This window comes from Oncorhynchus mykiss, chromosome 18, assembly GCF_057628025.1.
Source record: "Oncorhynchus mykiss isolate SJ-2025 chromosome 18, ASM5762802v1, whole genome shotgun sequence".
Taxonomy (NCBI): domain Eukaryota; kingdom Metazoa; phylum Chordata; class Actinopteri; order Salmoniformes; family Salmonidae; genus Oncorhynchus; species Oncorhynchus mykiss.
This window is the reverse complement of record NC_143039.1, coordinates 22,662,501-22,690,055: the sequence shown is the minus strand read 5'-3', so window position 1 is coordinate 22,690,055 and position 27,555 is coordinate 22,662,501. Positions and strand designations below refer to the sequence as shown.

General features: G+C 47.3%; 1 protein-coding gene across 50 annotated transcripts in view; it reads right to left on the bottom strand.

The window, feature by feature from the left end:
* Positions 1-409: 409 nt before the first annotated feature.
* The window catches only part of LOC110495438 (tensin-1), a 244,205-nt gene continuing 217,059 nt past the window's right edge, over positions 410-27,555 (bottom strand). For 16 of the 50 annotated variants that reach the window (XM_090207783.1, XM_090207777.1, XM_090207780.1 and 13 more), the window contains 16 exons: positions 13,023-14,666; positions 11,399-11,482; positions 10,822-10,997; positions 10,311-10,458; positions 7,497-7,586; positions 7,211-7,240; positions 6,512-6,584; positions 5,780-6,396; positions 5,351-5,566; positions 5,108-5,203; positions 4,870-5,019; positions 4,589-4,621; positions 3,909-4,077; positions 3,655-3,723; positions 3,500-3,529; positions 410-3,336 (listed from right to left, as the gene is read on the bottom strand). In XM_090207783.1, the coding sequence (XP_090063909.1) occupies positions 3,207-3,336; positions 3,500-3,529; positions 3,655-3,723; positions 3,909-4,077; positions 4,589-4,621; positions 4,870-5,019; positions 5,108-5,203; positions 5,351-5,566; positions 5,780-6,396; positions 6,512-6,584; positions 7,211-7,240; positions 7,497-7,586; positions 10,311-10,458; positions 10,822-10,997; positions 11,399-11,482; positions 13,023-14,666 (3,755 nt within the window). In that variant the 3' untranslated portion in view covers positions 410-3,206. The remainder of the gene's footprint in view (positions 3,337-3,499; positions 3,530-3,654; positions 3,724-3,908; positions 4,078-4,588; positions 4,622-4,869; positions 5,020-5,107; positions 5,204-5,350; positions 5,567-5,779; positions 6,397-6,511; positions 6,585-7,210; positions 7,241-7,496; positions 7,587-10,310; positions 10,459-10,821; positions 10,998-11,398; positions 11,483-13,022; positions 14,667-27,555) is intronic. The other 34 variants (XM_090207794.1, XM_090207795.1, XM_090207788.1 and 31 more) reach the window with 10 other exon arrangements.

Below are 27,555 nucleotides of genomic sequence, written 5' to 3'. Positions count from 1 at the left end.
TTTGGTAGGGTGAGTAAAACGGTCAGAGTGCGGTGTTCTCTAATTTATGCCTGGAAGTAGCTAGCATGCTACTTCCAGTGAGTGCTTGACTGCCATTGTGTGGTCAGAGCGCTCTCGGATCAACGCTACTCCTCGGCCAGAGCGTCCAGTGTGCGCTCTAAACACTCCGAGAGCGAAACACTCAGAATTTATGAATGGACAATCTGACAACGCTCTGTATTTACGAACGCTCAGAGCGTCTCTGGCACTCCAGAGTGAATTTATGAAAGCACACGTAGAGAGTCATAGCCACAAAGATCATACAATTCAAAACATAACGCTATGGTCATAAGCGATGTGTTACAATAGAGACACAGTTAAGATAACTACACACAATGAGTGAGAAAATGAACGCTCAAACAACCGCATGTTTTACTGTAACGGATTTGTATTGCTTTAATGTTTTTTTTTCTCCTCAGGAACAGGTAAGCCATGACAGTATAATGCAAATGAAGAAAAAAACACAAGACCCCTCTGTACATCCTTAGTAGTACATTCACACACTCTATAAGTCCCGTCTGTACACTGAACTCCTCCACACACCTCCACACAAAAATACATTCCATTTCCATTGGTTAACACTGACTGACAGCCGCGGGGTCATGTAGCTTGAAATGTTAAAAATAAAAAATAAAAACATACCAGCAAATAAAGAATAAATAAGGAGAATAAATAAATCATGTTACTTGTGAGAGGGCCACAGAGGGCCACAGTTTGGACATCGGGGTGACTACAGCTAGACGTAGTAGCTCAAATAAAAGAGATTTGAAGAATTGTAGACAACATTTTGCCTTCAACACTGATATTCACAGGAAATTATATAAAGTAATTGTTTGCATCTCTGCATCTGTTGTATGGTTGTGGTATTCCATTGGTAAGTGCTTGGTATTTCTAAACGGGTTAACAATAGTCTCAACTCCATTCAGTTGCAATGAAGAGGACGAGAGAGAGAATAGAGAAGTTCATATATAATGGTGGTATGTGGGTCTGCATATTTACTGGCAACAGAAGGAACATTTATGAATTCATTTGGCTTAGCATCACAATTTCCTTGGAAAAAAAGCCAAACATGTAGACACCATAGAAGTTATGTGTTTGAATCTTTGGCAAATCATAATGTCGGTATGATGGGTTGCTCATTGTTGTTTACATATTGCATTTAAGGTCGACTTCTAAATTAAATGTCCTCATGCTTCCCTTATAAAAACATATTATTTTTTTAAGAACATTTCATCTTTTCATAATATGTAAATCCATATTCAAGAGCTGACCCTAAAACTGGCAACAACATCTGCCAGGTAACTGATATTATTCGCTGTATTATGGCAGCGTTTAAGACAAACTTGAACATTATGTTGGTCTACCACCCGGATGGTTTTGTCCATGCATTTTTCCTGTAAAAATCATATGCTTTCATCCCATACATGCCTAACCTCAATCTCTGAGAACGCGAAGAAGAAGAAACGTGACGAGCTAGAACAAACATACATGTACTGAGTAATGTACACCATATATATCCAAAAGCCTTTCAAAATCTCCCGACTTTGAAATCATTAGCCAAAATAAGTAGTTTTTTTCTCAATCCTTAAGGTAATCTTCTTTATGTAGACTGTACAATATATGTATATATGAGTTATCATGGAGGAACAAAGCAACAAAAATAAATATTTTTTTTTAGCTATGTCACCTTTCAAAGTAGTATATCTATATACATTTGATATCCATATCATTTTTCCTTAGCTTATGGAAGATGTGTGAGTGGTGTGTGTTTGAGAAGCAGGCATTTACACACAGTGTGACAACCTCTACGTTTGTCTAAAGGTATGTAGATGCGATCTGGTGAGAGGATAAATTCCCTTTTGGTTAAAAATGAAAGACGACCTTGCTTGATACAGTGAAACTCTGCTGCAAGTTGGATCAAGAAAATAAAAAAAATATCGCATCTCACCATCGAGTAACTACTTCAACAAAAGGCTGTCTACATGTTCTTTTTTCTTTTTAGGACTCTTTAGTAGAGTCCAAAAATGGTTTATAATATCATGCAGTCTCTAACAAGGCAAACAACCTCTGTTTTCTTGTCTTAGGGTTAAAGTCTTCATAGAACACAGCGTAGAATGGCTGTTTTGGTGATGTTGAACGTAGCTTAGAGGGAGGGGGGTGCAGTTGGACTAAAACATGCAGGACAGTGCCTAGGGCCCAGGGCTCGGACCAGTCCCTTGCGTTTGTTTCCAGTGTGTTGATTAGCAGTGTCTGTGAGCAGCCAACAGGTGAGGATCAGTCTGAGTCAAGCAGGATTGAGTTCAAACGTGGATAATCGGCACCAGCGTGTGGACAGGAGAAGTGACAGCAGTAGATTTACCAGCTACCTTTCCACAGGCCAGAGTAATCCATCTCCCACATCTGAAATCAATCAGTGCGCTCCAGGATCGACTGGTCAAGTCTGGACCTAACATAAGCAATGTGTTTTATGAGAAGGTTGATCTGCTCTGTGAAGTTGAGAACAGTTTATTTTTCTCGCTGTTGAGCCCTTTACAACATACAACAGGCCTGGGAAATGTCCACTCGAGGGTTCACAAATGACTTTAGTGGACCAAGCTTAAAGATCGAGCTAACATGCAAAATGTCTTCTTAAATATTCTTTAGTAAGAAGCCACTGAGGCAAACTATTTTTCTGAAGACAGAATCAAGTTCAAGAAGAAAGCATTCTTTCTGTTTTTGTCTGTTTCATTTCAATCAACAGTCCCATTGTAAAAAAGAAAAACAGAAAACCTACAATGCCTTAAACTGACCATCTAATAATGACATACTTGTTCTGAGTGCTACCTTTGGTAAATCAATCCGAAAACCTGATAAATGTCAGTGTCCTTTTCTCCCACTGATACTTAGTTTAGCACACAGCTTCTCCACTTGGACTTCCACAGTTACCCTGTTGACGAAACCTTCTTCCTCCACCAGCTCGAGACACATTATCACTGTCACCACTCCAGCCACAACTTCCTCTGGCGCCATCGTGGATTACCTCCAAGTCCTTCAGACATAAAATCTCGCAGAATAAAACAAAGAGAACATATCTCAACAAAAAGAACAGAAGAAAATAATGAAACACAATCCAAAATTAAGAAAATAAATGGAAGAACAAAAAAATGACTGCCGGGGGTTCGTTGGTTTCATCGCCTCATGACTTTAGAGACGAAGTTGACGATGGCTGAAGCAGGCTGGTCGGGGTCCAACTCGGCAAACAGGTGGCTGACGTTGTCCGTTGTGCTTCCTTGTTTACGTGCCACGAAACCAAACAGTCTGAAGTTTAAAGAGAAATAAAAGCCTGGTTTGAATATGTAGGAGATGGTTCATGATTTGATGTAGTTATTTATAGGCCTATGTGGACCATGGGACTTATTTGTCCCATCTAGTTAATGACCTATTCTATGTATAATAGAGTGATTTGAGTTGTGAGACCTACTTTGCCGTTCCACCTCCTTCCTTGCTCCACCTGTGAAGACGAGATGTGACAAATACATTTTGGAGGAACAATCAACAAATCTTCCCTATGTAGGCTACATTTGCACTATTTTCACTACTTTAGCACAGCAGAAAGATCTGGTCTCAAACACTTACTTCCTGTCCTGGGGGTCAATGTCACAGTAGGTGACAGTGTTGATTGGGTAGTGCCTTCGGAAGAAGACCCTAGGGCAGGAGAAAACTCAGAGTTAGTGTTGTAAATCTCAGAGTTTGTCACCAAGCTAGCTCAATACAAGTAAAACAGTTTGACATGCTAGTATATCAGTCAGAATCAATGATTGAATACCGGCAGATTTCTATGGATCTGACTGTGGGTGTAGGGTGCTCTTGTTTCCATGGTTACTACTCACTTCCTCTGGCTATCCGTGAGGGTGATGCCCTGCGACGACACTTTGAAGTGGACGGTTGTGGCCGCGGGCAACGGGTTGACGGCCACCATTTCGCTGATTGCTTTGGCGACGGCCTGAGGTCCGGTCAGAGACTCCATGTCCACAGAGCTGATGTAAAGAACATTGCATGCTGAGGGAGAACAACAAAAAAAATGGTGCATAATCAGTCATTGTACAAAATGAAGCAGTGAAGGAGTTCAACTACCAACAATTAGTGCAATCATTTGAACATGTTGTGGATAAGTGTTGAGAAACAGATCGAGGCAACAGCTGGCTGTATATTAGTGGCTCCATATCTTTCCTTTCTTCTCCGATCAGAATGCTCACTCCATGCATTTGTCGGTAGGTAGTGCCATGCTATCTCTACCAATGAGAAAAGAACACACATCCAATCCAGAAGACAATGTTTCAAACCTCACAACAGCTGCCCTGCATAAGACCTAAAGAACAGCGTTTTAGAAACACACTTCACTCGTTTGAGTGACAACCATGACAAGCAAAGATGTGACTAAGGCAGGCATGGTAGTGAGAGGGAAGCTTCTGTGGTGACCATGCAGAGCTGAAATATCAGATCGGGGAGTGTGGGGACAAGGGGGTTAATAATGCCAAAATATAACCCAAAAACATAGTGCAGTATTTACCATGGGCCTCCTCGGGGACTTGTTGCTGTGCTACTGCAACATAACAGGGTATCCGAGCATGAGAGGAGAAACAAAACCACTGTAGTACATGAAAACTATGTATTTGTGTAACTGCATAGTAATTACATAGGTACTACAGTGGTAAAAGTAAAACAGAATTTGGCCGATTATTATTTGTTTGTTGTTATATGTATCTACTGTTGTAATAGAAGGCTTGGAATGGATTGATGATCAACTGAAAGAGAATGGGCTGAATAATGCAGGGTGCAGTTTGTCCTCACCTGCTCCTTGTTTCACCAGCTCGGCCACTGTGTCAGTGGGAGTGTCCAGCTCCAGGGCCTCCTCATTGGGATCTTTGCTGGGGATCATCAGCTTGCAGGGCAGGGCCAGAGGAGTCATCGAGTGTTGGTACACCAGGGCAGAGAGACATCCTGCACACACACATGATTAGCAAGTGTACTTACTTGCTGGAGGGCTAATGAATGAGTTCTCTGTTGAATATGCATGTTTGGAACTCACCAAAGTAGGGTTCGTTGGGACAGCCCTTCAGACGAACGCCTTTGGGGCTCGTCTCAATCAGGAAGTGCCTCACCAACTCACTTGTGATGTCACCAACTGCCAAAAAACAAAACAGTAAACACATCCTTTAATCAAAGGTCTCTGATCAAAGGTCAATTTTTGCACTTTCACTCCTAATGATTAAGGTTGGGATTAGGGTGCTCTGATCCTAGACCTGTGACTAAGATTAAAGATCTACTGTACCTTTCTTGTTGGCCTGGGCGGTGGGAGGTGGGCAGGCCACCTTCATGGCCAGGCCGTAGGCCCCTCTGAAAGAGTGGCTGTCCCTGATGACGAAGGCCCCTGGCTCCCTGTCTCTCAGCAGACTGATGGCCTGCTCTCTGGAGATGTCTGGCTTGTACCAGAACTTAGACGTGTCCTGGACAAACTTCACGTTCAGCCTGATGTCTGGACTCTGGTCTGTAGAAGTAGTGACAATGGTCAAAGCAATGAAATAGGGATGATTCTGAGACTTTCATCCATCAAAATAAGCACTGATTGACTGTACAGTTTCTGCTGTGCATGATTGAGTATGACCGCTCACTTGGCTAGATCTGAATAGATTGAATAGTTATAAAGAACATGGCAGAGACTAGGGCTAGATGCTATTTAGGACAGGACCTCCTCTCTCACCGTAGATGGAGAATTTGGAGAGGTCGGGTAGGGTGTGAGAGGTGGACACACTGGGCGTGCTGCCTCCACTGGGTAAGGTGGGTATGGTGGTCTTCCCATCCAGAGTCCCATACGACAGCCCCACATTGGACCTCTCTCCACTGGGCATCCGCCTCTTCTCTGGAAGCATCGGCTGGGGCGACACTGGGAAGGAGGGCGTGGGTGGTGCCCCCTGTCTGTCATCGGGTGTAGTGTGGCCACCGGCCATCGGGTGGCGCCCCATCATAGGGCTAGAAGGGACGGCGGCGGTTCTGGAGCCTCTTGAGGGGATCACAGGGCTGCCAGGGACTTGCACCCTGTTTCCATTGGGCGGTGTGGGGTGACGAGCCAGACCCGGGCTGGCCTGGTTGGCCAGGCGGCGCTGGAGGGCGGGGCTTGGTGGGGTGTTGGTGGCCACCGTGCGGTGGAGTGTGTTGGGACTTCCGGGGACGGTGTGGAGGGGGCCCACGACGCTGACCTGGGATCCCTCAGGGGAGTGGGGGCTGTAGGACGGAACGGGGGTGTGCTGGGTACTCTCCAAGGGGTGGGAGGGGAAGCCGGAGTCAGCCTGGAGCCGAATGGAGGAAGTCATCCTCATGCTGCAGAGAGAGAGAAACACTGAGCTGTAACCTAGGACTATCTTTATTCCTCTTATTTCAAGAGTTTCCCCTGAGTTATACAAACTCTGTGCCCCAGGAACAGTACAGTACTCACCCGTCTGGGCTGTGGATGGGACTACTGGAAGATATAGGATCATTTAGGGGGTGTCCACCATAACCACGGCCGTCTGTAGTGAAAACACACACACATATATTATTATTACACTGTTATTGGCAGGCTAAACAGGGAGTGAAAGGGATGCTGTTATGAGGGGGACCGACAGAAACCTGGCGAGGTCATTCCCAAAACAGTACAAAAAGAAAAGAAACATCCTGAGGGAGACTCAAAGTGGGATTAACACAGATGCAAAGTTGAGAGGTGAAGGCATTAAACAGGCCCACTCAACAGGCTAACAACCAAATATAGATTTGATACCTAACCTACTGTAACCTTACCTCACACCTTAACAAATTCATTACTTTAACCTGAACTTTTTCTTCACGTTTCAGAAACTTCTGGGCTGGCCAAAATAATTGGGACGCATTGGGCAGCCAATGAAATTCGAGAAGAGGCAGGACTTAACCACTGATAGCCAATCAAAACAGAATATTTGCAGTTGCAGCCTGTATAGTGGGACTGTGTTATTCCTCTAGAAGCAAACAACAGAAGGTAGAGCAAAACCGAGACGCCATAACAAGATCCTCCTGTCAAAACGAGGGGTTTTCAAACATGGCCGAACACAAAGGATTATGGGTACTCTGTGTGACGGGGATGAGAGGTTGGTGCCACATATTGCCATAGAAACACCCTTACCTTGCTCCTCGTCGCTGACAGATTCACAGTCTGACAGAACAGAAAGAATAAGTAGAAGAAGAAAACAGTCAGTGATTGAGGGAGAGGTCAGAAAAAGAGGAGGAGGAAACCGTTGAAAGAGAAGCAAGAGACCAACGTTTGCAGGTGTGTAGAAGCAATTGGGGGACTAAGAAAACCTAGATGGGAAAAGGTTGCGTGTGTGTTTGCGTTCTGACCTGATCCACAATGGAGTGTGTGTGTGTGTGTGTGTGTGTGTGTGTGTGTGTGTGTGTGTGTGTGTTCTGACCTGATCCACCATGGAGAATGTTTGCTGGGTGGTGGGGCTTCAGTCCTAAAGCAGAGAGAGGGGTTTTGGCCAAGCCTGGAGGAGAACGGGCTAGAGAGAGAGAGAGAAACAGAGGGAGAGAGCGAGAGAAACAGAGCGAGAGAGCGAGCGAGAGAAACAGAGCGAGAGAGAGAGCGAGAGAAACAGAGCGAGAGAGAGAGCGAGAGAAACAGAGCAAGAGAAACACAGAGAGAGAAACAGAGCGAGAGAGAGAGAGCGAGAGAAACAGAGCGAGAGAGAGAGCGAGAGAAACAGAGCGAGAGAGAGAGCGAGAGAAACAGAGCGAGAGAGAGAGCGAGAGAAACAGCGAGAGAGAGAGCGAGAGAAACAGAGAGAGAGAGAAAAACAGAGAGAGAGAAAAACAGAGAGAGAGATAGAGAGAGAAAAAGGGCGAGAGCGAGAAAGAGATAGATAGAAAGTGCAATAGAGGGAGAAAGAAAGAGAGAGCAAGAAAGAGATAGATAATGAGAGAAAGAGACCAAACCAAACTGTGAGTGTTTAGGCTACAGAAGATCTGAGCTGATTCATACAGAATACATAGTGTCAGATCCAAACAAGCAACAAACTACAACAACAGGACAACCAGGATGGTGAATGGAGACACAGTACAACGTGCCCTGGCTATGCAAGAGTTGGGACATGGCATGCAGAAAGCAAACCAACACAGAACAGTTCACTGAGGGACTGGTGAGACGGAGAGGGAACCAATGGCATCCTGAACAGTACATCTAGTAACTACATAGTAGTACTGTATATCCAAGGAGACAGACACAATGACTACATGCCAGGATTGGGGTCCAATCCATTTTTTCCGTTCAGTTTTCCAGTGGTGGAAAAGAGTTTGGCAGGGTTGGCGTGGTGGACTGGACACAGTAATCTGAAGATTCCATCAGTTTTCCAGTGGTGGAAAAGAGTTTGGCAGGGTTGGCGTGGTGGACTGGACACAGTAATCTGAAGATTCCATCAGTTTTCCAGTGGTGGAAAAGAGTTTGGCAGGGTTGGCGTGGTGGACTGGACACAGTAATCTGAAGATTCCATCAGTTTTCCAGTGGTAGAAAAGAGTTTGGCAGGGTTGGCGTGGTGGACTGGACACAGTAATCTGAAGATTCCATCAGTTTTCCAGTGGTAGAAAAGAGTTTGGCAGGGTTGGCGTGGTGGACTGGACACAGTAATCTGAAGATTCCATCAGTTTTCCAGTGGTAGAAAAGAGTTTGGCAGGGTTGGCGTGGTGGACTGGACACAGTAATCTGAAGATTCCATCAGTTTTCCAGTGGTAGAAAAGAGTTTGGCAGGGTTGGCGTGGTGGACTGGACACAGTAATCTGAAGATTCCATCAGTTTTCCAGTGGTAGAAAAGAGTTTGGCAGGGTTGGCGTGGTGGACTGGACACAGTAATCTGAAGATTCCATCAGTTTTCCAGTGGTAGAAAAGAGTTTGGCAGGGTTGGCGTGGTGGACTGGACACAGTAATCTGAAGATTCCATCAGTTTTCCAGTGGTAGAAAAGAGTTTGGCAGGGTTGGCGTGGTGGACTGGACACAGTAATCTGAAGATTCCATCAGTTTTCCAGTGGTAGAAAAGAGTTTGGCAGGGTTGGCGTGGTGGACTGGACACAGTAATCTGAAGATTCCATCAGTTTTCCAGTGGTAGAAAAGAGTTTGGCAGGGTTGGCGTGGTGGACTGGACACAGTAATCTGAAGATTCCATCAGTTTTCCAGTGGTAGAAAAGAGTTTGGCAGGGTTGGCGTGGTGGACTGGACACAGTAATCTGAAAATTCCATGCATCTTCCACTTACCAAAGAATCCCACATCAATTCTTTGTCTGTCTGTTTCAAAGATAGTGCCTCCAGAGAGGGCAGGCAGGGGCCAGAGCAGGGGTAGTGGGGCAGGGTAAAGGGGGTAGATGGAGGGGGGTATCTGGGGGCCCAAAGCGGGTCCTTACTTCAACTACAGTGTGGCGGTGACCACTGCAGGAATAGGGAGCCCTAACCCTGCTAGGTCCCAAATAAGTCCAAAAGCAGTCTGTCTATTGAAATGATCGTGTGTCAAGCAGATAGATAGATACAGTATTTATCTCTATGGTATCTCTACGGTGCCAAGAAGCAATCTACTGTCTAACCTGACATGATTTATAGGTCATAGGTTAAGTGTTGAAACTACAATACATTATTATCTTCTATCTATTCCTGTGTGGCTCAGTTGATAGAGCATGTAACTTGCCAGGGTTGTGGGTTTGACTCCCACAGAGGGACCGTATGAAAAAGTTAAATGATGTATGCATTCACTACTGTAAGTCGCTCTGGATAAGTGTGCCTGCTAAATGATTCAAATGTCATTTTTCAGTTTTATTCCCAGTCTCTCTCATCATTTCTTTCACAGAGGGAATTAGTATTAGTTTACACTGAATCATCTCTACAAGAGAAAGAAAGGTGTTATTGAATTCATTTAGGAAACCCACCACCACCGATTAGTCCCAATCAAAACACCAACAATTGAAGATTACAGTAACAGCAGTGACTTTCTCTGGCCCTGTCCAAATAATGTCAGAACGCATCGTTCCTCCCTTATAAGAAGGCAGTAAAGAAGGATGCATCTTAAAAGCATTGGAACTGGGCCCCATTCTACAACCACTTATTGTGCATCACTTTAGGTTTCAACTGCAAGTATGAAAGATACTACATACTTAACGTTTATTGCAGTCGCATAATTATGATTGACGAACTGTGGCAATGAGGTAAGGTCTACTGGCGCCCTCTGTCTGCAGGGAGGTGAACTTACACATGTTGAAGTAAGGGGTCTGAGGTGAGACAGGGAAGGCAGGGGTCAGGGGGTGGGCCTCACCACCACTGCTGAACATAGGACTGACAGAAGCCCGACCGTCAGCATCATCATCCCCATACGCCTCGCGGTAGCTGTGCATGGGGCCCTGGAAGGAGGGGACACAGCACACACGCAACACACACACACACAACACACGACATAACACACGCCCACCCACAGACACAGAAGGAGCCAGAAAATACACACGGACAAGGACAATACACACATAGAGGTAATGCAAACAGGCACAGACAGAAAATAACACATGGACACACACACACCAGCACAAAGTCCACATAGACACAAACACACACACACACACACACACACACACACACACACAACAGACATGGTTACTCTCACAGTGAAACAATGAACTATTCAATGAATGGAAGACCATTTTAAGCTGATAAAGACTAGAGAGAGAGAGAGCTTGCTGCCTGTGGCTGGACAGGGGTATGTACTCTACCTCTCTGGGTCTTCCTCCAGGGTTGAGGATGTGGAAGTCTGACGAGTGGACAGGGGAGCGCACCGGCGCCCCCGTGTGGGCTGGAGGGTCCTCGTTGTGGTAGTGCCCCTCGCTAGTGGTCCGCCGGCGGACGGTCTCCTTAGCCTCCTCCGGCGTCATCCCACGGGAACGCATCCCTGGAACGCCAACAACAGCGTCAGGAATTCCCAAAGGCTTTCCTTCAGTTTCAGGAATGTATTTAGGAAGAACGATAACTTTAGGGGGGATCTAAAATATGGATCTGGAAAAAAGTTTTAGAGTGTATCTACACTGTATTTTCCAGGTTTCATACACTTAAAATAAGTGATTTGCTTATTTTAAGAATAATGTTGTCACAAGAGAGAGAGGGAGCAAGTGAGAGAGAGAGAGGAAGCAAGTGAGAGAGAGAGAGAGAGCAAGTGAGAGAGAGAGAGAGAGAGAGAGAGAGAGAGAGAGCAAGTGAGAGAGAGAGAGAGAGAGAGAGAGAGAGAGAGAGAGCAAGAGAGAGAGAGAGAGCGAGAGAGAGAGAGAGAGAGAGAGAGAGAGAGAGAGGACAAACCAGAGAAAGAATAAGAGCGTTGGAGGTCAGATTGTGGCGTAGTGGAAATGCTTTCGTTGATGCCCTGAATACGAGCGTTGTACTCTGCTCACAGTGGGGGTGGTGGATAGGAGGCAGAGGAGGAGGTGGAGGAGGAAGAGAAGGAGGAGGAAGGAGGTGCAGGGGCAGATGCAATGGTGTGAAGGGTGGTCCAACAGAGCAGAGGAATGGATGGACAGAACAAGAGACAGAAACAGAAAAAGACAGAGAGAAAAAATGAATAAAGGAAAATTAACATTTTATTCTGTGAAGTCATTAAGAAACAGAAGAAAGATGGAAGTTAAAATGAGAGATGACAGAAATTAGAGCAGGGATAGAACCAAAATGTGCATTTTCTGGAATCCCCCAGAAACAGATTAGGGAAACACTGCTTCACCATACATTAGTGTTAGGACATGTTTCCTGTTCTGTGTGGACCGCGGGAAGACTAGCTGCTGCTTTCACAACAGCTAATGGGGATCCTGATAAAATACCAAACACCAAGTCAACATCTGCGGTAGAAAGACAAAGGCAACTACCAAATAAGCCCACTTGGTGGCATCTGTGAGAACCATACCATACGCTTCCATACGTGGCGGGACATGAATGTGGAAAATGCATGGTAGCTGAGAACTCAACCAGCATGTCTATTCTTACCACCTTAAATCTCATCTCCATGGTGTCCAACTCTTCCCTCGCTGTAGGACACAGCTCAGAGCTCACTGTAGGTTTTCAGACCATATCTGTCCTGCACAACTAAGAGTTACTATCTAGCTAGCTCAATGCCATGATGATTCCACCTATTACCAAGGTCAGACAAAGCTGGGGACATGAAACAGTAGCTTCTATTTCCAATATAGAATTAGATATATTAGAGTACATGTAAACAGTAGCTTCTATTTCCAATATAGAATTAGATATATTAGAGTACATGTAAACAGTAGCTTCTATTTCCAATATAGAATTAGATATATTAGAGTACATGTAAACAGTGCACATCACTGAATAAGCCAGTGGTGATAGAATGCCGTTGATATACTGCATTTGACTATGACTGTGCTTCTTACAGTTCACAGCATGTTCCGGAACAAAGCGTTCATTGTGACTCTGCAGCGGTGCCTGTAAAGATGACAGTCAAAACACGGTCCTTTGCAACTGTCCCTGCTAACGAATGTTTGGTAACAGTTATAATTAGGATGCAATAGTGGTAGGTAGCCTAGTGGTTAGAGCGGTGGGCCAGTAACCGGAAGGTTGCTGAATCGAATCCCTGAGCTGACAAGGTAAAAATCTGTTGTTCTGCCCCTGAACAAGGCAGTTAACCCACTGTTCCCCGGGCGCTGAAGACGTGGATGTGGATTAAGACAGCCCCCCCACCTCTCTGATTCGGAGGGGTTGGGTTAGATGTGGAAGAAACCTTTCAGTTGTACAACTTTCCTAATACATTATAATACTTGTCATAAGCACATCATTATAATGTCTTTTTGCTTTATGTATTGTGACAGCGAATACCTCTGCTTTTGAAAATGACATAATGAAACATGAAATATGAAAATGATGAAACTAAACAGGGATATTCAATCTAATCCTCAATCCGGTAGTGACTTACCAGCGATGCGTTGAGCCACCAGGCCCTCCAGGTTGAGGTTCTCCTCCTCAGGTTCTGGCTCCTTGAGAAGGGGGGAAGAGTTGTGGAGGGGGGAGGAGGAGGTGCTGTAGCCATGATAGGGAGACCCTCCCTTGCGGTCTGGGGAGTGGGACACCACCGTCCCACCTGGGTACGAGTTCAGGGGCTTCATCTGGAGCTGTCCGAAGATGGGGGAGGAGTCAGAGGGGTAGAGGGGGGAACCAGGCCCCTGGGCTGGGTGCATGTGGTAGGGCTCGGGGGGGTGTATGGGAGTGGTGTTTGTATGGGGCTGGTACGAGGCGGACCTCGGGGGGGCATACGACAGGGGAGACTCAGCCACAGGACTCTGGATGGGCGACGTTGAAACCCGGCCAGCCGTCGACCTCAGAGGCTGTCCGAAGGCATTGTAGTTAATGTTATAGCCATGGATGGCTGAGTCTGCCTGGTAGGACGGCCTGGCCAGAGATTGGGAGAAGGGGATCTGGGCTGGCCCTCCTACACTGTTCTCACCAGAGGGGGCGCTGTAGGACTTGGGAACCTGTCCTGTGTGTGGGTCCAGATCCAGCATCAGCATGTCGAGGGCTTCGATAGACTGCTCTATGTCGTGCTGAGAGGCGGTGGGGGGGAAGTGGGGCAGACTGTGGGTGCTCTGTAAGGGAGGACCGAAGGGGTCGTCTGGCAGACTGTACTGGTGCCATGCGTTCAGCCCCCTCTGGACTGCCTCCCTGCTACTGGTGCTTCTCTCAGGGGCCCTGGGCAGCTTGGGGCCTCCAGGCTCCGGGGTCCCGAAGGACTGGGAACGCTGCACACTCCCGTTCTGGTAACTGTTAGGAGAGTACTCCTCCTCCTGGGGCGAACTGGAGTCCATGATCCGCTCCTGTGCCGACGTAGAAGTCCGTACCCGGTGCACCGGCATCTCCCGTAGCTTCTCTAGGTATGGCCCGTTGTTCTGCCTGTTGATGGGTATCTGTGATTGGTAGTACAGCTCTGCGGGCGTGGCCTGGCCCTCCAATGACGAGAGTGTTCCAAGACTGTCCACGCTGTTACCCTCCTGACTGATGTGCAGCTCCTCGTCCAATATGTCCGTCTCGCGCTCTTCGGCGGAGGGGGCTGCAATGAGCCGGGTATGCCCGCTGACGTGCACCTGGGCTGGGACAAGGTGGCGTACTCCCCCCCCGGGGCTGGTGGAGGTAGCCAGGTAGGCCTGGCGGTGGAGCATGGGGGCCTCAAGGCCACTCAGAAGCTGGTCCAACTCTCTCTTCTCCTGGGGACTGAGAGGGGGATGACTGGGCGTGTTGTGGTTCTGGTTGGTGTTCACCGCTCCATGCAGCAACAGACTGTGGTCATCGGTGCGATCGGTTTTGACGGATGCTGTCGAGTTTCCAGAGTCGCTGCTGACTGAAAGGGCGTGGTCGACTGCGGGCAGGGAGGCGTGGCCCACTACCGGGAGGGTGCGGTCAGAACTTGTGAGGGTGTGGTCAGGGTGTTGGGGGGTGTGGTCTGCGTTGGTTAGGGGGTGGTCGAGGACGGGAAGGCCGTTGATTGTGACCACTCCATCGAGGGACTCTTTCTTGTGGACTCGGGCATACAGGCTGCCGTCGAGGGGGCCTTGGGTGTGAACAACGTCTGAAAGAGAGAAGAAGAATACATGCTATTAAAAGGTGCACAAACAAAGAGGCGAAACGAACACATTTCTGATTTTGAAAACTTCTCACAAATGACCCAACATCACAGTGACTTTCACACCACAGGGACTTGTGCCTGACTCCTAACTGTTTCCTGAGACTGGACCACGACAGCTAGTCCCCCATGGAAAAGAGAATTCACTCCATCCTCCAAGGAGAAACAACTTAATGGAAGCTTAAGTCAACATAGCATATTTTTTATCTAATACAGTAGTGTTGAGTGCATATGTGTATCGTATATGTATCATATATGTATCGTTTAGCTCAAGGTACTAAACGATATCATAACCTCCATCGATAAAAGACAGTACTGTGCAGCCGTCTTCATCGACCTGGCCAAGGCTTTCGAGTCTGTCAATCAACATATTCTTATCGGCAGACTCAGTAGCCTCGGTTTTTCTAATGACTGCCTTGCCTGGTTCACCAACTACTTTGCAGACAGACTTTGCAGACAGAGTTCAGTGTGTCAAATCGAAGGGCATGTTGTCTGGTCCTCTGGCAGTCTCTATGGGGGTGCCACAGGTTTCAATTCTCGGGCCGACTCTTTTCTCTGTATATATCAATAATGTTGCTCTTGCTGCGGGCGATTCCCTGATCCACCTCTACGCAGACGACACCATTCTGTATACTTCTGGCCCTTCCTTGGACACTGTGCTAACCTCCAAACGAGCTTCAATGCCATACAACACTCTTTCCGTGGCCTCCAACTGCTCTTAAACGCTAGTAAAACCAAATGCATGCTTTTCAACCGTTCGCTGCCTGCACCCGCACGCCCGACTAGCATCACCACCCTGGATGGTTCCAACCTAGAAAATGTGGACATCTATAAGTACCTAGGTGTCTGGCTAGACTGTAAACTCTCCTTCCATACTCATATCAAACATCTCCAATCTAAAATCAAATCTAGAGTCGGCTTTCTATTCCGCAACAAAGCCTCCTTCACTCACACCGCCAAACTTACCCTAGTAAAACTGACTATCCTACCGATCCTCGACTTCGGCGATGTTATCTACAAAATAGCTTCCAATACTCTACTCAGCAAACTGGATGCAGTTTATCACAGTGCCATCCGTTTTGTTACTAAAGCACCCATACCACCCACCACTGCGACCTGTATGCTCTAGTCGGCTGGCCCTCGCTACATATTCGTCGCCAGACCCACTGGCTCCAGGTCATCTACAAGTCCATGCTAGGTAAAGCTCCGCCTTATCTCAGTTCACTGGTCACGATGGCAACACCCACCCGTAGCACGCGCTCCAGCAGGTGTATCTCACTGATCATCCCTAAAGCCAACACCTCATTTGGCCGCCTTTCCTTCCAGTTCTCTGCTGCCTGTGACTGGAACGAATTGCAAAAATCGCTGAAGTTGGAGACTTTTATCTCCCTCACAAACATCTGCTATCTGAGCAGCTAACCGATCGCTGCAGCTGTACATAGTCCATCGGTAAATAGCCCACCAATTTTATCTACCTCATCCCCATAATGTTTTTATTTATTTACTTTTCTGCTCTTTTGCACACCAATATCTCTACCTGCACATGACCATCTGATCATGTATCACTCCAGTGTTAATCTGCTAAATTGTAATTATTCGCCTACCTCCTCATGCCTTTTGCACACAATGTAATTGTAAATGAGAACTTGTTCTCAACTATCCTACCTGGTTAAATAAAGGTGAAATAAAAATAAATAAAAAATATACATACACATCCAGGCCTTTCAGCCCTAAACACATGGAGCCTCCAGCCCACCATAACAGCCCTGGCTGTGGCTCTGGTCTAGTATAAGTACATTAGGGGTCCAAGCATCCCAGTCCAGGACCTGTCATGATGCGTCAGGCAACACAACCCTACATGGCGTGACAAGGACCCCCACACCACCGTCTGTGGAACTTCTCCTAGACACAGTGCACGAACTCGCTATGGCAACGACATAATTATCACATCAGAATTCCCAGATTCTTCAATATCAGAATCTACAGTATGTGAGAACACCAGAATTCCTGTTATATATACACTGTATGCCATTTGACATGTCCTGTGTCTATCTATATGAACACAGCACGTTTCATTTGCTGAGGTGATTTTGTCACTGAGTAACTGTTTTTATGCATCGATGTCAGCATGCTGTGGTAAATCCTCAGATGTTCTCCCATGCAGATGGGTTGGTTTCATCACTCTTGATTTAAGGCCAGCATTTCCGCTAATAGCCACCTCTCAAGTTTGGCAGGAGTCCCTGGCAACCTCCATCACCCATTTCCTGGACCAATCACTCCACCAACCAATTCCTCAACATCTGGTCTCACAACAGCTCTAAACTTGACCATGTCTGATGATGAAGGATGGCATAAGATCAAGAGGCATGTTTCAAACAATATGAGGCCCAATTTGAGACCGGAAACTCAGGTTTATATTGATTACAATACCCTGCATCATCTTTGTTCTCCTATAAACTTCTCCAGAATATTTTCAGGACCATATTGACCATGAACACACTCATACACACACACACACACACACACACACACACACACACACACACACACACACACACACACACACACACACGCACACGCACACGCACACACACCTCTACATCTCAAAAAGACCCCCCTTCTCTTTCAACAGCTGCTTAGAGGAACATGTGATATCTGGTCATCGGGAGCAGCTTCTGAACATCAGCACAGCAGGGTGTTAGTTGGGTGGGGGGGTTCCACAGTGACACATGGAGAGGTTCTCTGACCACAGCTGTTTACGAGGCCATGTCAACAACGCTACAGTAGCAGAATGAGAGAGAGAGAGAGGAGAGAGAAAGAGAAGAGGGAGAAAGCTACCCTTGCTTACCCACCAGAACACACTGTTCCTTATTTTTGTAGGGAACTTCTAGTGCTCCTGATATTGCCCGCAAAATACTTCCCAGTCCAGAACAGTTTGACTGATAACCTACTTCAAGCCAAGTCCAAGTCCTGAATCAACTCCCATGAAAGCTTTTCTTACCTGGAGATAGAGTTCTTCTCTTCCTCCTTCCTTTCTGTGTTTTCTCTCCTTTAGTTTGATTAAATAGAGTAGCCCTTTGCCATCACACTTGGTTTGGTTGAGATGAAGGGGAGAAATCCTTCACTAGGCTATGATTCAAATGATACTGAGTTGGCATAGCCTTCCCCTCCCTCTCTCATTGGTTGGGAGGAGACAGAGATGGGCCACCCTTCACCTATTGATGTTGGGATTGGGCGAGGTGGGGTGGAGCTAGTCCATTCCCTGGGGAGTTGAACTATGAGTTGTGAGCTGTGAGCTGGTCCAGTGGAATCTGTCAGTTCCTTCCTGGCATTGGGAGTTTCCTAAAACTACAACACCCACGCAGCTAACCACCCTGAGCCCTGACCTGGACCCACTCCTACACAGTGACATCACTCACACTCAAACTGGGGTTTCCCTGGCCTCTCTCTCTCTAGTAATCTATCTGTCTCTATGTCTCACACACACACACACACACACACACACACACACACACACACACACACACACACACACACACACACACACACACACACACACACACACACACACACACACACACACACACACACACACACACTGAGGGTTTGCCTCCAATAGAAGAGGGGAGACCCTTGTTCTCAGAGACTAGGATCATTCCATGGAGAAAACCCAAACAGGGTGACACGTTTCCAGCTGTTGGTGTCTGTTCTGTTAGGAGGGACAAATCTCTGTTCTGTTAGGAGGGACAGATCTCTGTTCTGTTAGGAGAGGCAGATCTCTGTTCTGTTAGGAGGGACAGATCTCTGTTCTGTTAGGAGAGGCAGATCTCTGTTCTGTTAGGCGAGACAGATCTCTGTTCTGTTAGGAGAGGAAGATCTCTGTTCTATTAGGAGAGACATACTGTATCTCTGTTATGTTAGGAGGAACAGATCTCTGTTATGTTAGGAGAGGCAGATCTCTGTTCTGGTAGAGAGGCAGATCTCTGTTCTGTTAGGAGGGACATATCTCTGTTCTGTTAGGAGAGGCAGATCTCTGTTCTGTTAGGAGGAACAGATCTCTGTTCTGTTAGGAGAGACAGATCTCTGTTCTGTTAGAAGGGACAAATCTCTGTTCTGTTAGGAAGGACAGATCTCTGTTCTGTTAGGAGAGTCAGATCTCTGTTCTGTTAGGAGGAACCGATCTCTGTTCTGTTAGAAGGGACAAATCTCTGTTCTGTTAGGAGGGACAGATCTCTGTTCTGTTAGGAGGGACAGATCTCTGTTCTGTTAGGAGGGACAGATCTCTGTTCTGTTAGAAGGGACAAATCTCTGTTCTGTTAGGAAGGACAGATCTCTGTTCTGTTAGGAGGAACATATCTCTGTTTTGTTAGGAGGAACATATCTCTGTTCTGTTAGGAGAGGCAGATCTCTGTTCTGTTAGGAGAGGCAGATCTCTGTTCTGGTAGGAGGAACATATCTCTATTCTGTTAGGAGAGACATACTGTATCTCTGTTCTGTTAGGAGGAACAGATCTCTGTTCTGTTAGGAGGGACAGATCTCTGTTCTGTTAGCAGAGACATATCTCTGTTCTGTTAGGAGAGACATATCTCTGTTCTGTTAGGAGGAACAGATCTCTGTTCTGTCAGGAGGGACACATCTTTGTTCTGTTAGGAGAGGCAGATCTATGTTCTGCTAGGAGGGACAGATCTCTTTTCTGTTAGGATGGGCCGATCCCTGTTCTGTTAGGAGAGACATATCTCTGTTCTGTTAGGAGAGGCAGATCTCTGTTCTGTTAGGAGGGGCAGATCTCTGTTCTGTTAGGTGAGACAGATCTCTGTTCTGTTAGGAGAGACATATCTATGTTCTGTTAGGAGAGACATATCTCTGTTCTGTTAGGAGAGGCAGATCTCTGTTCTGTTAGGAGGGGCAGATCTCTGTTCTGTTAGGAGAGGCAGATCTCTATTCTGTTAGGAGAGGCAGATCTCTGTTCTGTTAGGAGAGGCAGATCTCTATTCTGTTAGGAGGGGCAGATCTCTGTTCTGTTAGGAGAGGCAGATCTCTGTTCTGTTAGGAGAGGCAGATCTCTATTCTGTTAGGAGGGGCAGATCTCTGTTCTGTTAGGAGGGGCAGATCTCTGGAAAAAATTAACTATGACTGGACATGGTGACATTTAAAAACTCACAAAGTCTAGGGAAGCGAGGAAAGAGAGGGAAAATCAGTGAAAGAAAGGAAATACATGGGAGGATAACTGAGAAAGAGGGAGAGGTTCCCAAACTGTGGTCCGTGACTCACTGGTGGTACATAATCACATGACATATTTTCTGGTACCAAAATAGCCTGTTTGTAAATCCTCAAATACACTAATGCTTTTAATTATGGTCCGTGAGGGAAATGTATGGGAACCTGTCGTCTCTACCCATCAGCACCTTCAAACGTCTCTGTAGTGTATTTGAACAACGAGACTTTCTTGTCTCACAAATGACTTATTTAGATTTTTGTTCCGTCTTCACCAAGAAGAGAGAGGGGCCGAAGGGTTTCGACACATTCTCTTCACTCAGAAAGGAAGTGTTTCAAAGTGTGAGGGGAATGACTGGAACTCTGCAGACGAGCGTCACGGGGGCACGACCTTCACATTTACCTCACCCGTGTGGCGTGCGTTAGTACAGGCACCCAGAAACACACACACACAAACACGACTGATATAAACCTCGATCCCTGGCACACACACAATGCCCATGGTCTCAAAGAGGATCTTTATACATAGCAGCTTTGTGTGTTATTCACACACACACACATCCCTATGTGTCTCAGTTGAAAGCAACAGCAGAATTTTGGTGAGCTGGGCTTTCTTTATTATTAAAAACAAAGAATATGTAAAGATGTGTGAGTTTTGGAGTTTTGATGTATGGGAGAGTTCACCGCCATCATTGGGGTACGTTGATGATGGATGTATGTCGTGTATAGAATCAACATATTCCTGCTCAGCTGGGTGTGAGCATTGCTGGGGTGGGTTTAAGTATAGATTCACAGGCCTTTAAAAAAACAGGGTCCATTTTTAGTATAGTAAGTCCTTAGCTGTGGCTAGCCAGGCGATAGCTGTGGCTTTGAAACAAAGACCAAGCCATAAATCTCTTTCAACATGAATCTGCCCGGCAGGAATAGCTAGTTAGGGTAGTCAGCTAAAGTAGATGCCATTCCCCTAAGACTACACTGAGGTGAGGTACACTGTTTGTCCATTAGCTGAATTTAGGCCTAGTTACTATCAGTAACGAGACAGACATTTCTTCTGAGTGGGTCACAAATAGGACAGAGTTGACAGGACAGAGTTGACAGGACGGAGTTGACAGGACGGAGTTGACAGGACAGAGTTGACCGGACAGAGTTGACCGGACAGAGTTGACAGAACAGAGTTGACAGGACAGAGTTGACAGGACAGAGTTGCCAGGACAGAGTTGCCAGGACAGAGTTGACAGGAAAGAGTAGACAGGACAGAGTAGACAGGACAGAGTTGACAGGACAGAGTTGACCGGACAGAGTTGACCGGACAGAGTTGACCGGACAGAGTTGACAGGACAGAGTTGACAGGACAGAGTTGACAGGACAGAGTTGACCGGACAGAGTTGACAGGACAGAGTTGACAGGACAGAGTTGACCGGACAGAGTTGACAGGTTCATTTACATATATAGACATAGTTTGGGGCTAACCTGAGAGATGGACATCATTAGCCTTCCATTCATGTGTCATTCAATTGACTTAGCCAATGGTTCCTCAGAGGCCTTGTGGAGTGCGAGGCTCGTAAGACACGGGCATGCACGCATACACATACAGTGCCTTCGGAAAGTATTCAGACCCCTTGACTTTTTCCACATTTTGCTACATTACAGCCTTACTCTAAAATGATTTAATATTTTTTCCCCTCATCAATCTACACACAAAACCCCATAATGACAAAGTGAAAACCGTTTTTTAGACATTTTTGCCAAACAGATACCTTATTTACATAAGTGTTCAGACCCTTTGCTATGAGACTCGAAATTGAGCTCAGGTGCATCCTGTTTCCATTGATCATCCTTGAGATGTTTCTACAACTTGATTGGAGTCCACCTGTGGGAAATTCAATTGATTGGATATGATTTGGAAAGGCACACATCTGTCTATATAAGGTCCCACAGTTGACAGTGCATGTCAAAATCCAAGCCATGAGGTCAAAGGAATTGTCCGTAGAGCTCAGAGACATATTGTGCCGAGGCACAGATCTAGGGAAGGGTAACAAAAAATGTCTGCAACATTGAAGGTCCCCAAGAACACAGTGGCCTCCATCATTCTTAAATGGAAGAAGTTTGGACACACCAAGGCTGAGCAATCGGGAGAGAAGCGCCTTAGTCGGGGAGATGACCAAGAACCCGATGGTCACTCTGACAGAGCTCCAGAGTTTCTCTGTGGAGATGGGAGAACCTTCCAGAAAAATCATATCTGCAGCACTCCACCAATCGTAACTTTATGGTAGAGTGGCCAGATGGAAGCCACTCCTCAGTAAAAAGCACATGACAGCCCGCTTGGAATTTTCCAAAAGGCACCTAAAAACTCTCAGACCATGAGAAACAAGATTCTCTGGTCTTATTGAAACCAATATTGAACTCTTTGGCCTGAATGCCAAGCGTCACGTCTGGAGGAAACCCGGCACCATCCCTACAGTGATGCATGGTGGTGGTGGCAACACATCTGGAAGAAACCCGGCACCATCCCTACAGTGATGCGTGGTGGTGGTGGCATCACATCTGGAAGAAACCCGGCACCATCCCTACAGTGATGCGTGGTGGTGGTGGCATCACATCTGGAAGAAACCCGGCACCATCCCTACAGTGATGCATGGTGGTGGTGGCATCACATCTGGAGGAAACCCGGCACCATCCCTACAGTGATGCATGGTGGTGGTGGCATCACATCTGGAGGAAACCCGGCACCATCCCTACGGTGAAGTATGGTGGTGCCGGCATCATGTCTGGAGGAAACCCGGCACCATCCCTACGGTGAAGTATGGTAGTGGCAGCATCATGTCTGGAGGAAACCCGGCACCATCCCTACGGTGAAGTATGGTGGTGGCAGCATCATTTCTGGAGGAAACCCCTACGGTGAAGCATGGTAGTGGCAGCATCACGTCTGGAGGAAACCTGGCACCATCCCTATGGTGAAGTATGGTGGTGGCAGCATCATGTCTGGAGGAAACCCGGCACGATCCCTATGGTGAAGTATGGTGGTGGCAGCATAATGTCTGGAGGAAACCCGGCACCATCCCTACAGTGAAGCACGGTAGTGGCAGCATCATGTCTGGAGGAAACCCGGCACCATCCCTACGGTGAAGTATGGTGGTGGTGGCATCACATCTGGAGGAAACCCGGCACCATCCCTACAGTGATGCATGGTGGTGGTGGCATCACGTCTGGAGGAAACCCAGCACCATCCCTACAGTGATGCATGGTGGTGGTGGCATCACGTCTGGAGGAAACCCGGCACCATCCCTACAGTGATGCATGGTGGTGGTGGCATCATGTCTGGAGGAAACCCGGTTCCAAACCTACAGTGATGCATGGTGGTGGTGGCATCATGTCTGGAGGAAACCCGGCACCATCCCTACAGTGATGCATGGTGGTGGTGGCATCATGTCTGGAGGAAACCCGGCACCATCCCTACGGTGAAGTGTGGTAGTGGCAGCATCATGTCTGGAGGAAACCCGGCACCATCCCTACGGTGAAGTATGGTGGTGGCAGCATCATGTCTGGAGGAAATCCGGCACCATCCCTACGGTGAAGCACGGTAGTGGCAGCATCATGTCTGGAGGAAACCCAGCACCATCCCTACGGTGAAGTATGGTGGTGGTGGCATCACATCTGGAGGAAACCCGGCAGCATCCCTACAGTGATGCATGGTGGTGGTGGCATCACATCTGGAGGAAACCCGGCACCATCCCTACAGTGATGCATGGTGGTGGTGGCATCACGTCTGGAGGAAACCCGGCACCATCCCTACAGTGATGCATGGTGGTGGTGGCATCACGTCTGGAGGAAACCCGGCACCATCCCTACAGTGATGCATGGTGGTGGTGGCATCACGTCTGGAGGAAACCCGGCACCATCCCTACAGTGATGCATGGTGGTGGTGGCATCACGTCTGGAGGAAACCCGGTTCCAAACCTACAGTGATGCATGGTGGTGGTGGCATCATGTCTGGAGGAAACCCGGCACCATCCCTACAGTGATGCATGGTGGTGGTGGCATCATGTCTGGAGGAAACCCGGCACCATCCCTACGGTGAAGTATGGTGGTGGCAGCATCATGTCTGGAGGAAATCCAGCACCATCCCTACAGTGAAGCACGGTAGTGGCAGCATCATGTCTGGAGGAAACCCGGGACCATCCCTACGGTGAAGTATGGTGGTGGCAGCATAATGTCTGGAGGAAACCCGGCACCATCCCTACGGTGAAGTATGGTGGTGGCAGCATAATGTCTGGAGGAAACCCGGCACCATCCCTACTGTGAAGTATGGTGGTGGTGGCATCACATCTGGAGGAAACCCGGCACCATCCCTACAGTGATGCATGGTGGTGGTGGCATCACGTCTGGAGGAAACCCGGCACCATCCCTACAGTGATGCATGGTGGTGGTGGCATCACGTCTGGAGGAAACCCGGCACCATCCCTACAGTGATGCATGGTGGTGGTGGCATCATGTCTGGAGGAAACCCGGCACCATCCCTACAGTGAAGTATGGTGGTGGCGGCATCATGTCTGGAGGAAACCCGGCACCATCCCTACGGTGAAGGATGGTAGTGGCGGCATCATGTCTGGAGGAAACCCGGCACCATCTCTACGGTGAAGTATGGTGGTGGCAGCATCATTTCTGGAGGAAACCCCTACGGTGAAGCATGGTAGTGGCAGCATCATGTCTGGAGGAAACCCGGCACCATCCCTACGGTGAAGTATGGTGGTGGCAGCATCATGTCTGGAGGAAACCCGGCACCATCCCTACGGTGAAGTATGGTGGTGGCAGCATCATGTCTGGAGGAAATCCGGCACCATCCCTACGGTGAAGCATGGTAGTGGCAGCATCATGTCTGGAGGAAACCCAGCACCATCCCTACGGTGAAGTATGGTGGTGGTGGCATCACATCTGGAGGAAACCCGGCACCATCCCTACAGTGATGCATGGTGGTGGTGGCATCACATCTGGAGGAAACCCGGCACCATCCCTACAGTGATGCATGGTGGTGGCAGCATCATTTCTGGAGGAAACCCTACGGTGAAGCATGGTAGTGGCAGCATCATGTCTGGAGGAAACCCGGCACCATCCCTACGGTGAAGCATGGTGGTGGCAGCATCATACTGTGGAGATGTTTTTCAGTGGCAGGGACTGGGAGACTAGTTAGGATCAAGGCAAAGATGAACAGAGCAAAGTACAGAGAGATTCTTGATGAACCTGCTCAAGAGCGCTCAGGATCTCAGACTGGGGCAAAGGTTCACATTCTAACAGGACAACGACCCTAAGCACACAGCCAAGACAACGCAGGAGTGGCTTTGGGACAAGTCTCTGAATGCCCTTGAGTGGCCCAGCCAGAACCCAGACTTGAGCCCAATCGAACATCTCTGAAGAGACCTGATCATCTCTGCAGCGACGCTCCCCATCCAACCTGACAGAGCTTGAGAGGATCTGCAGAGAGTAATGGGAGAAACTCCCCAAATACAGGTGTGCTAAGCTTGTAGTTTCCGACCTAAGAAGAAGCTGCAATCGCAGCCCAAGGTGCTTCAACAAAGTACTAAATAAATGGGTCTGAATGCTTATGTAAATATTTCTAAAAACCGGTTTTTGCTTTGTCATTATGGGGTATTGTGTGTAGATTGATGAGGAAAAAACACAATTTAATCAATTTTAGAATAAGGCTGTAATGTAACAAAATGTTGAAAAAGTCAAGTGGTTTTAATACTTTCCGAATGCACTCTATACACACTTAATCCCCCCCCCCCGCCTCCCCCCGACACACACTCTCTCCCCCGACACACAAACAGCACCTGCCTTCTCCTCTTTTCCTCCCATGGTGCCATGTTCCGCTGTGAAAGCGTGTGTAAGTACGATGCCACAGTGTGTCTCATTCACACATGACCGATTGGGAAGCCATTAACGTGCCATTAAAACAGCCCGGCTCATAACACCTGTGGCCAAATGGTTTATTTGAAAAAGACAATGTTTCACAGCTACTGTTATTACCCTATCAAATGTGCTACTCACATCAGCTACTTCAGGGAACAATCACTTTACTGTTTACATAGAGTTCCCTTCAAACACATAGTAATAATGATCCCAGAATGTTGAGTATAGAATGTTGTCCTTCTATAATGACGCAGTTAAGTGCCAGCAAAAATACACCTGTTGTAGTTTTTTCATTTATGCACAACTGTCTCCCGTGGTCAGATTCGATGTGTACTGTAGACCAAATGTTAATCACACAGCTGACCAAATTATACAAGATTTTACTTCTGAGTTAACTGAGATTAATGCACAACCAATGTCCCCCAATGATTTGCCTCAGAGTCTGGTCACTCAGGTCTATATGTTAATACCCAGGAAACACAAACTAGCTGTATATCGCTAAGCTAACTAGTACAACCTACAAGGTCCCTGCCACACATAGCCCAGGACCAATAAACAAACAAATCAATCAGTAACTCCTAGACAAGCTAGCATCGCAGCTAGCCTAGCAGGCTAACCACAGGACGGCTGGGTTGGGTTTGGAAGTGTCATTGGGTCACAGTGTCTGTGTCTAAGGGTTTGGACCAGGGACACTGTCTGTCTGTCCGTCCTTCCGTGTCTCTGTCCCTCTGGGTTCACTGTTGTCCTGATAAAAAGTGTGGGAAAATACTACAGCCCACTTAAAGACAAATCCCCTGCTGGGTGGCTACTGATTGTGCTAAGCTAGCTAGCAGCACCATGGCAGAACCTCCATGTTGTGACTGGATGAAGACAAGAACAACAGTGTTGTGGATCTGGTAAGTAGTTAACCTAATATCCCCTCAGATGATCAAGTGGAACAAAGAACACTGGCTAAAAAATATATATAGATACAGACACTAAGAAAGAAAGACACACATTAGAGTGTGAGAACATACACTCTCACACACACCACCCAAACATGTTCCTCATAAAAGTTCCTATTCCTCTGAGTGTGTGAGAGGAATGTGGTGTAGAAGTCTTCCTTGCGGTGTGCTCTGGGTCTGACCGTATGGGATACACGTTACTCTCATAAATTCCCAACCCACAACCCCACAGCTCACTACACGCATAGAGAAACACACACGAAAGCCCCTCTCTCTTCACACATACTCTCTCACACACACACAGCACTACTGATGAGGGGGAGAGGAAACGGGACAACACGGGGTTAGCGGGGGCAACCAGGAACAAACCGGGGCCTGTAAAACCAGGAAGGAAGGCATGCTGCTAGAGAGAGGGGCATGATGGGATGAAAACAGCAGGTCCCGGAGGCTAGTTAAATTCATAAACAAACAATACTAAAACCGCAGAGTCAGTCACACATCTAAAACAGCCACAGAGAGGGAGGGAAACCTACAGAGAGAGAGAGAGAGAGAGAGAGAGAGAGAGAGAGAGAGAGAGCGAGAGAGAGAGAGAGAGAGAGAGAGAGAGAAACCCACACAGAGAGAGAGGAGGACAGAAATAGATGAAAAGTGAAAGAATAATGAGAAAGGGTCTGTCTGTAGTTGCCCCATGCACACGGTCTCTCCCATAAACAGTTCAAATCAGTATTTGGTGACAATAAGCTGATCCTGGATCTGTGCCTATTGGGCAA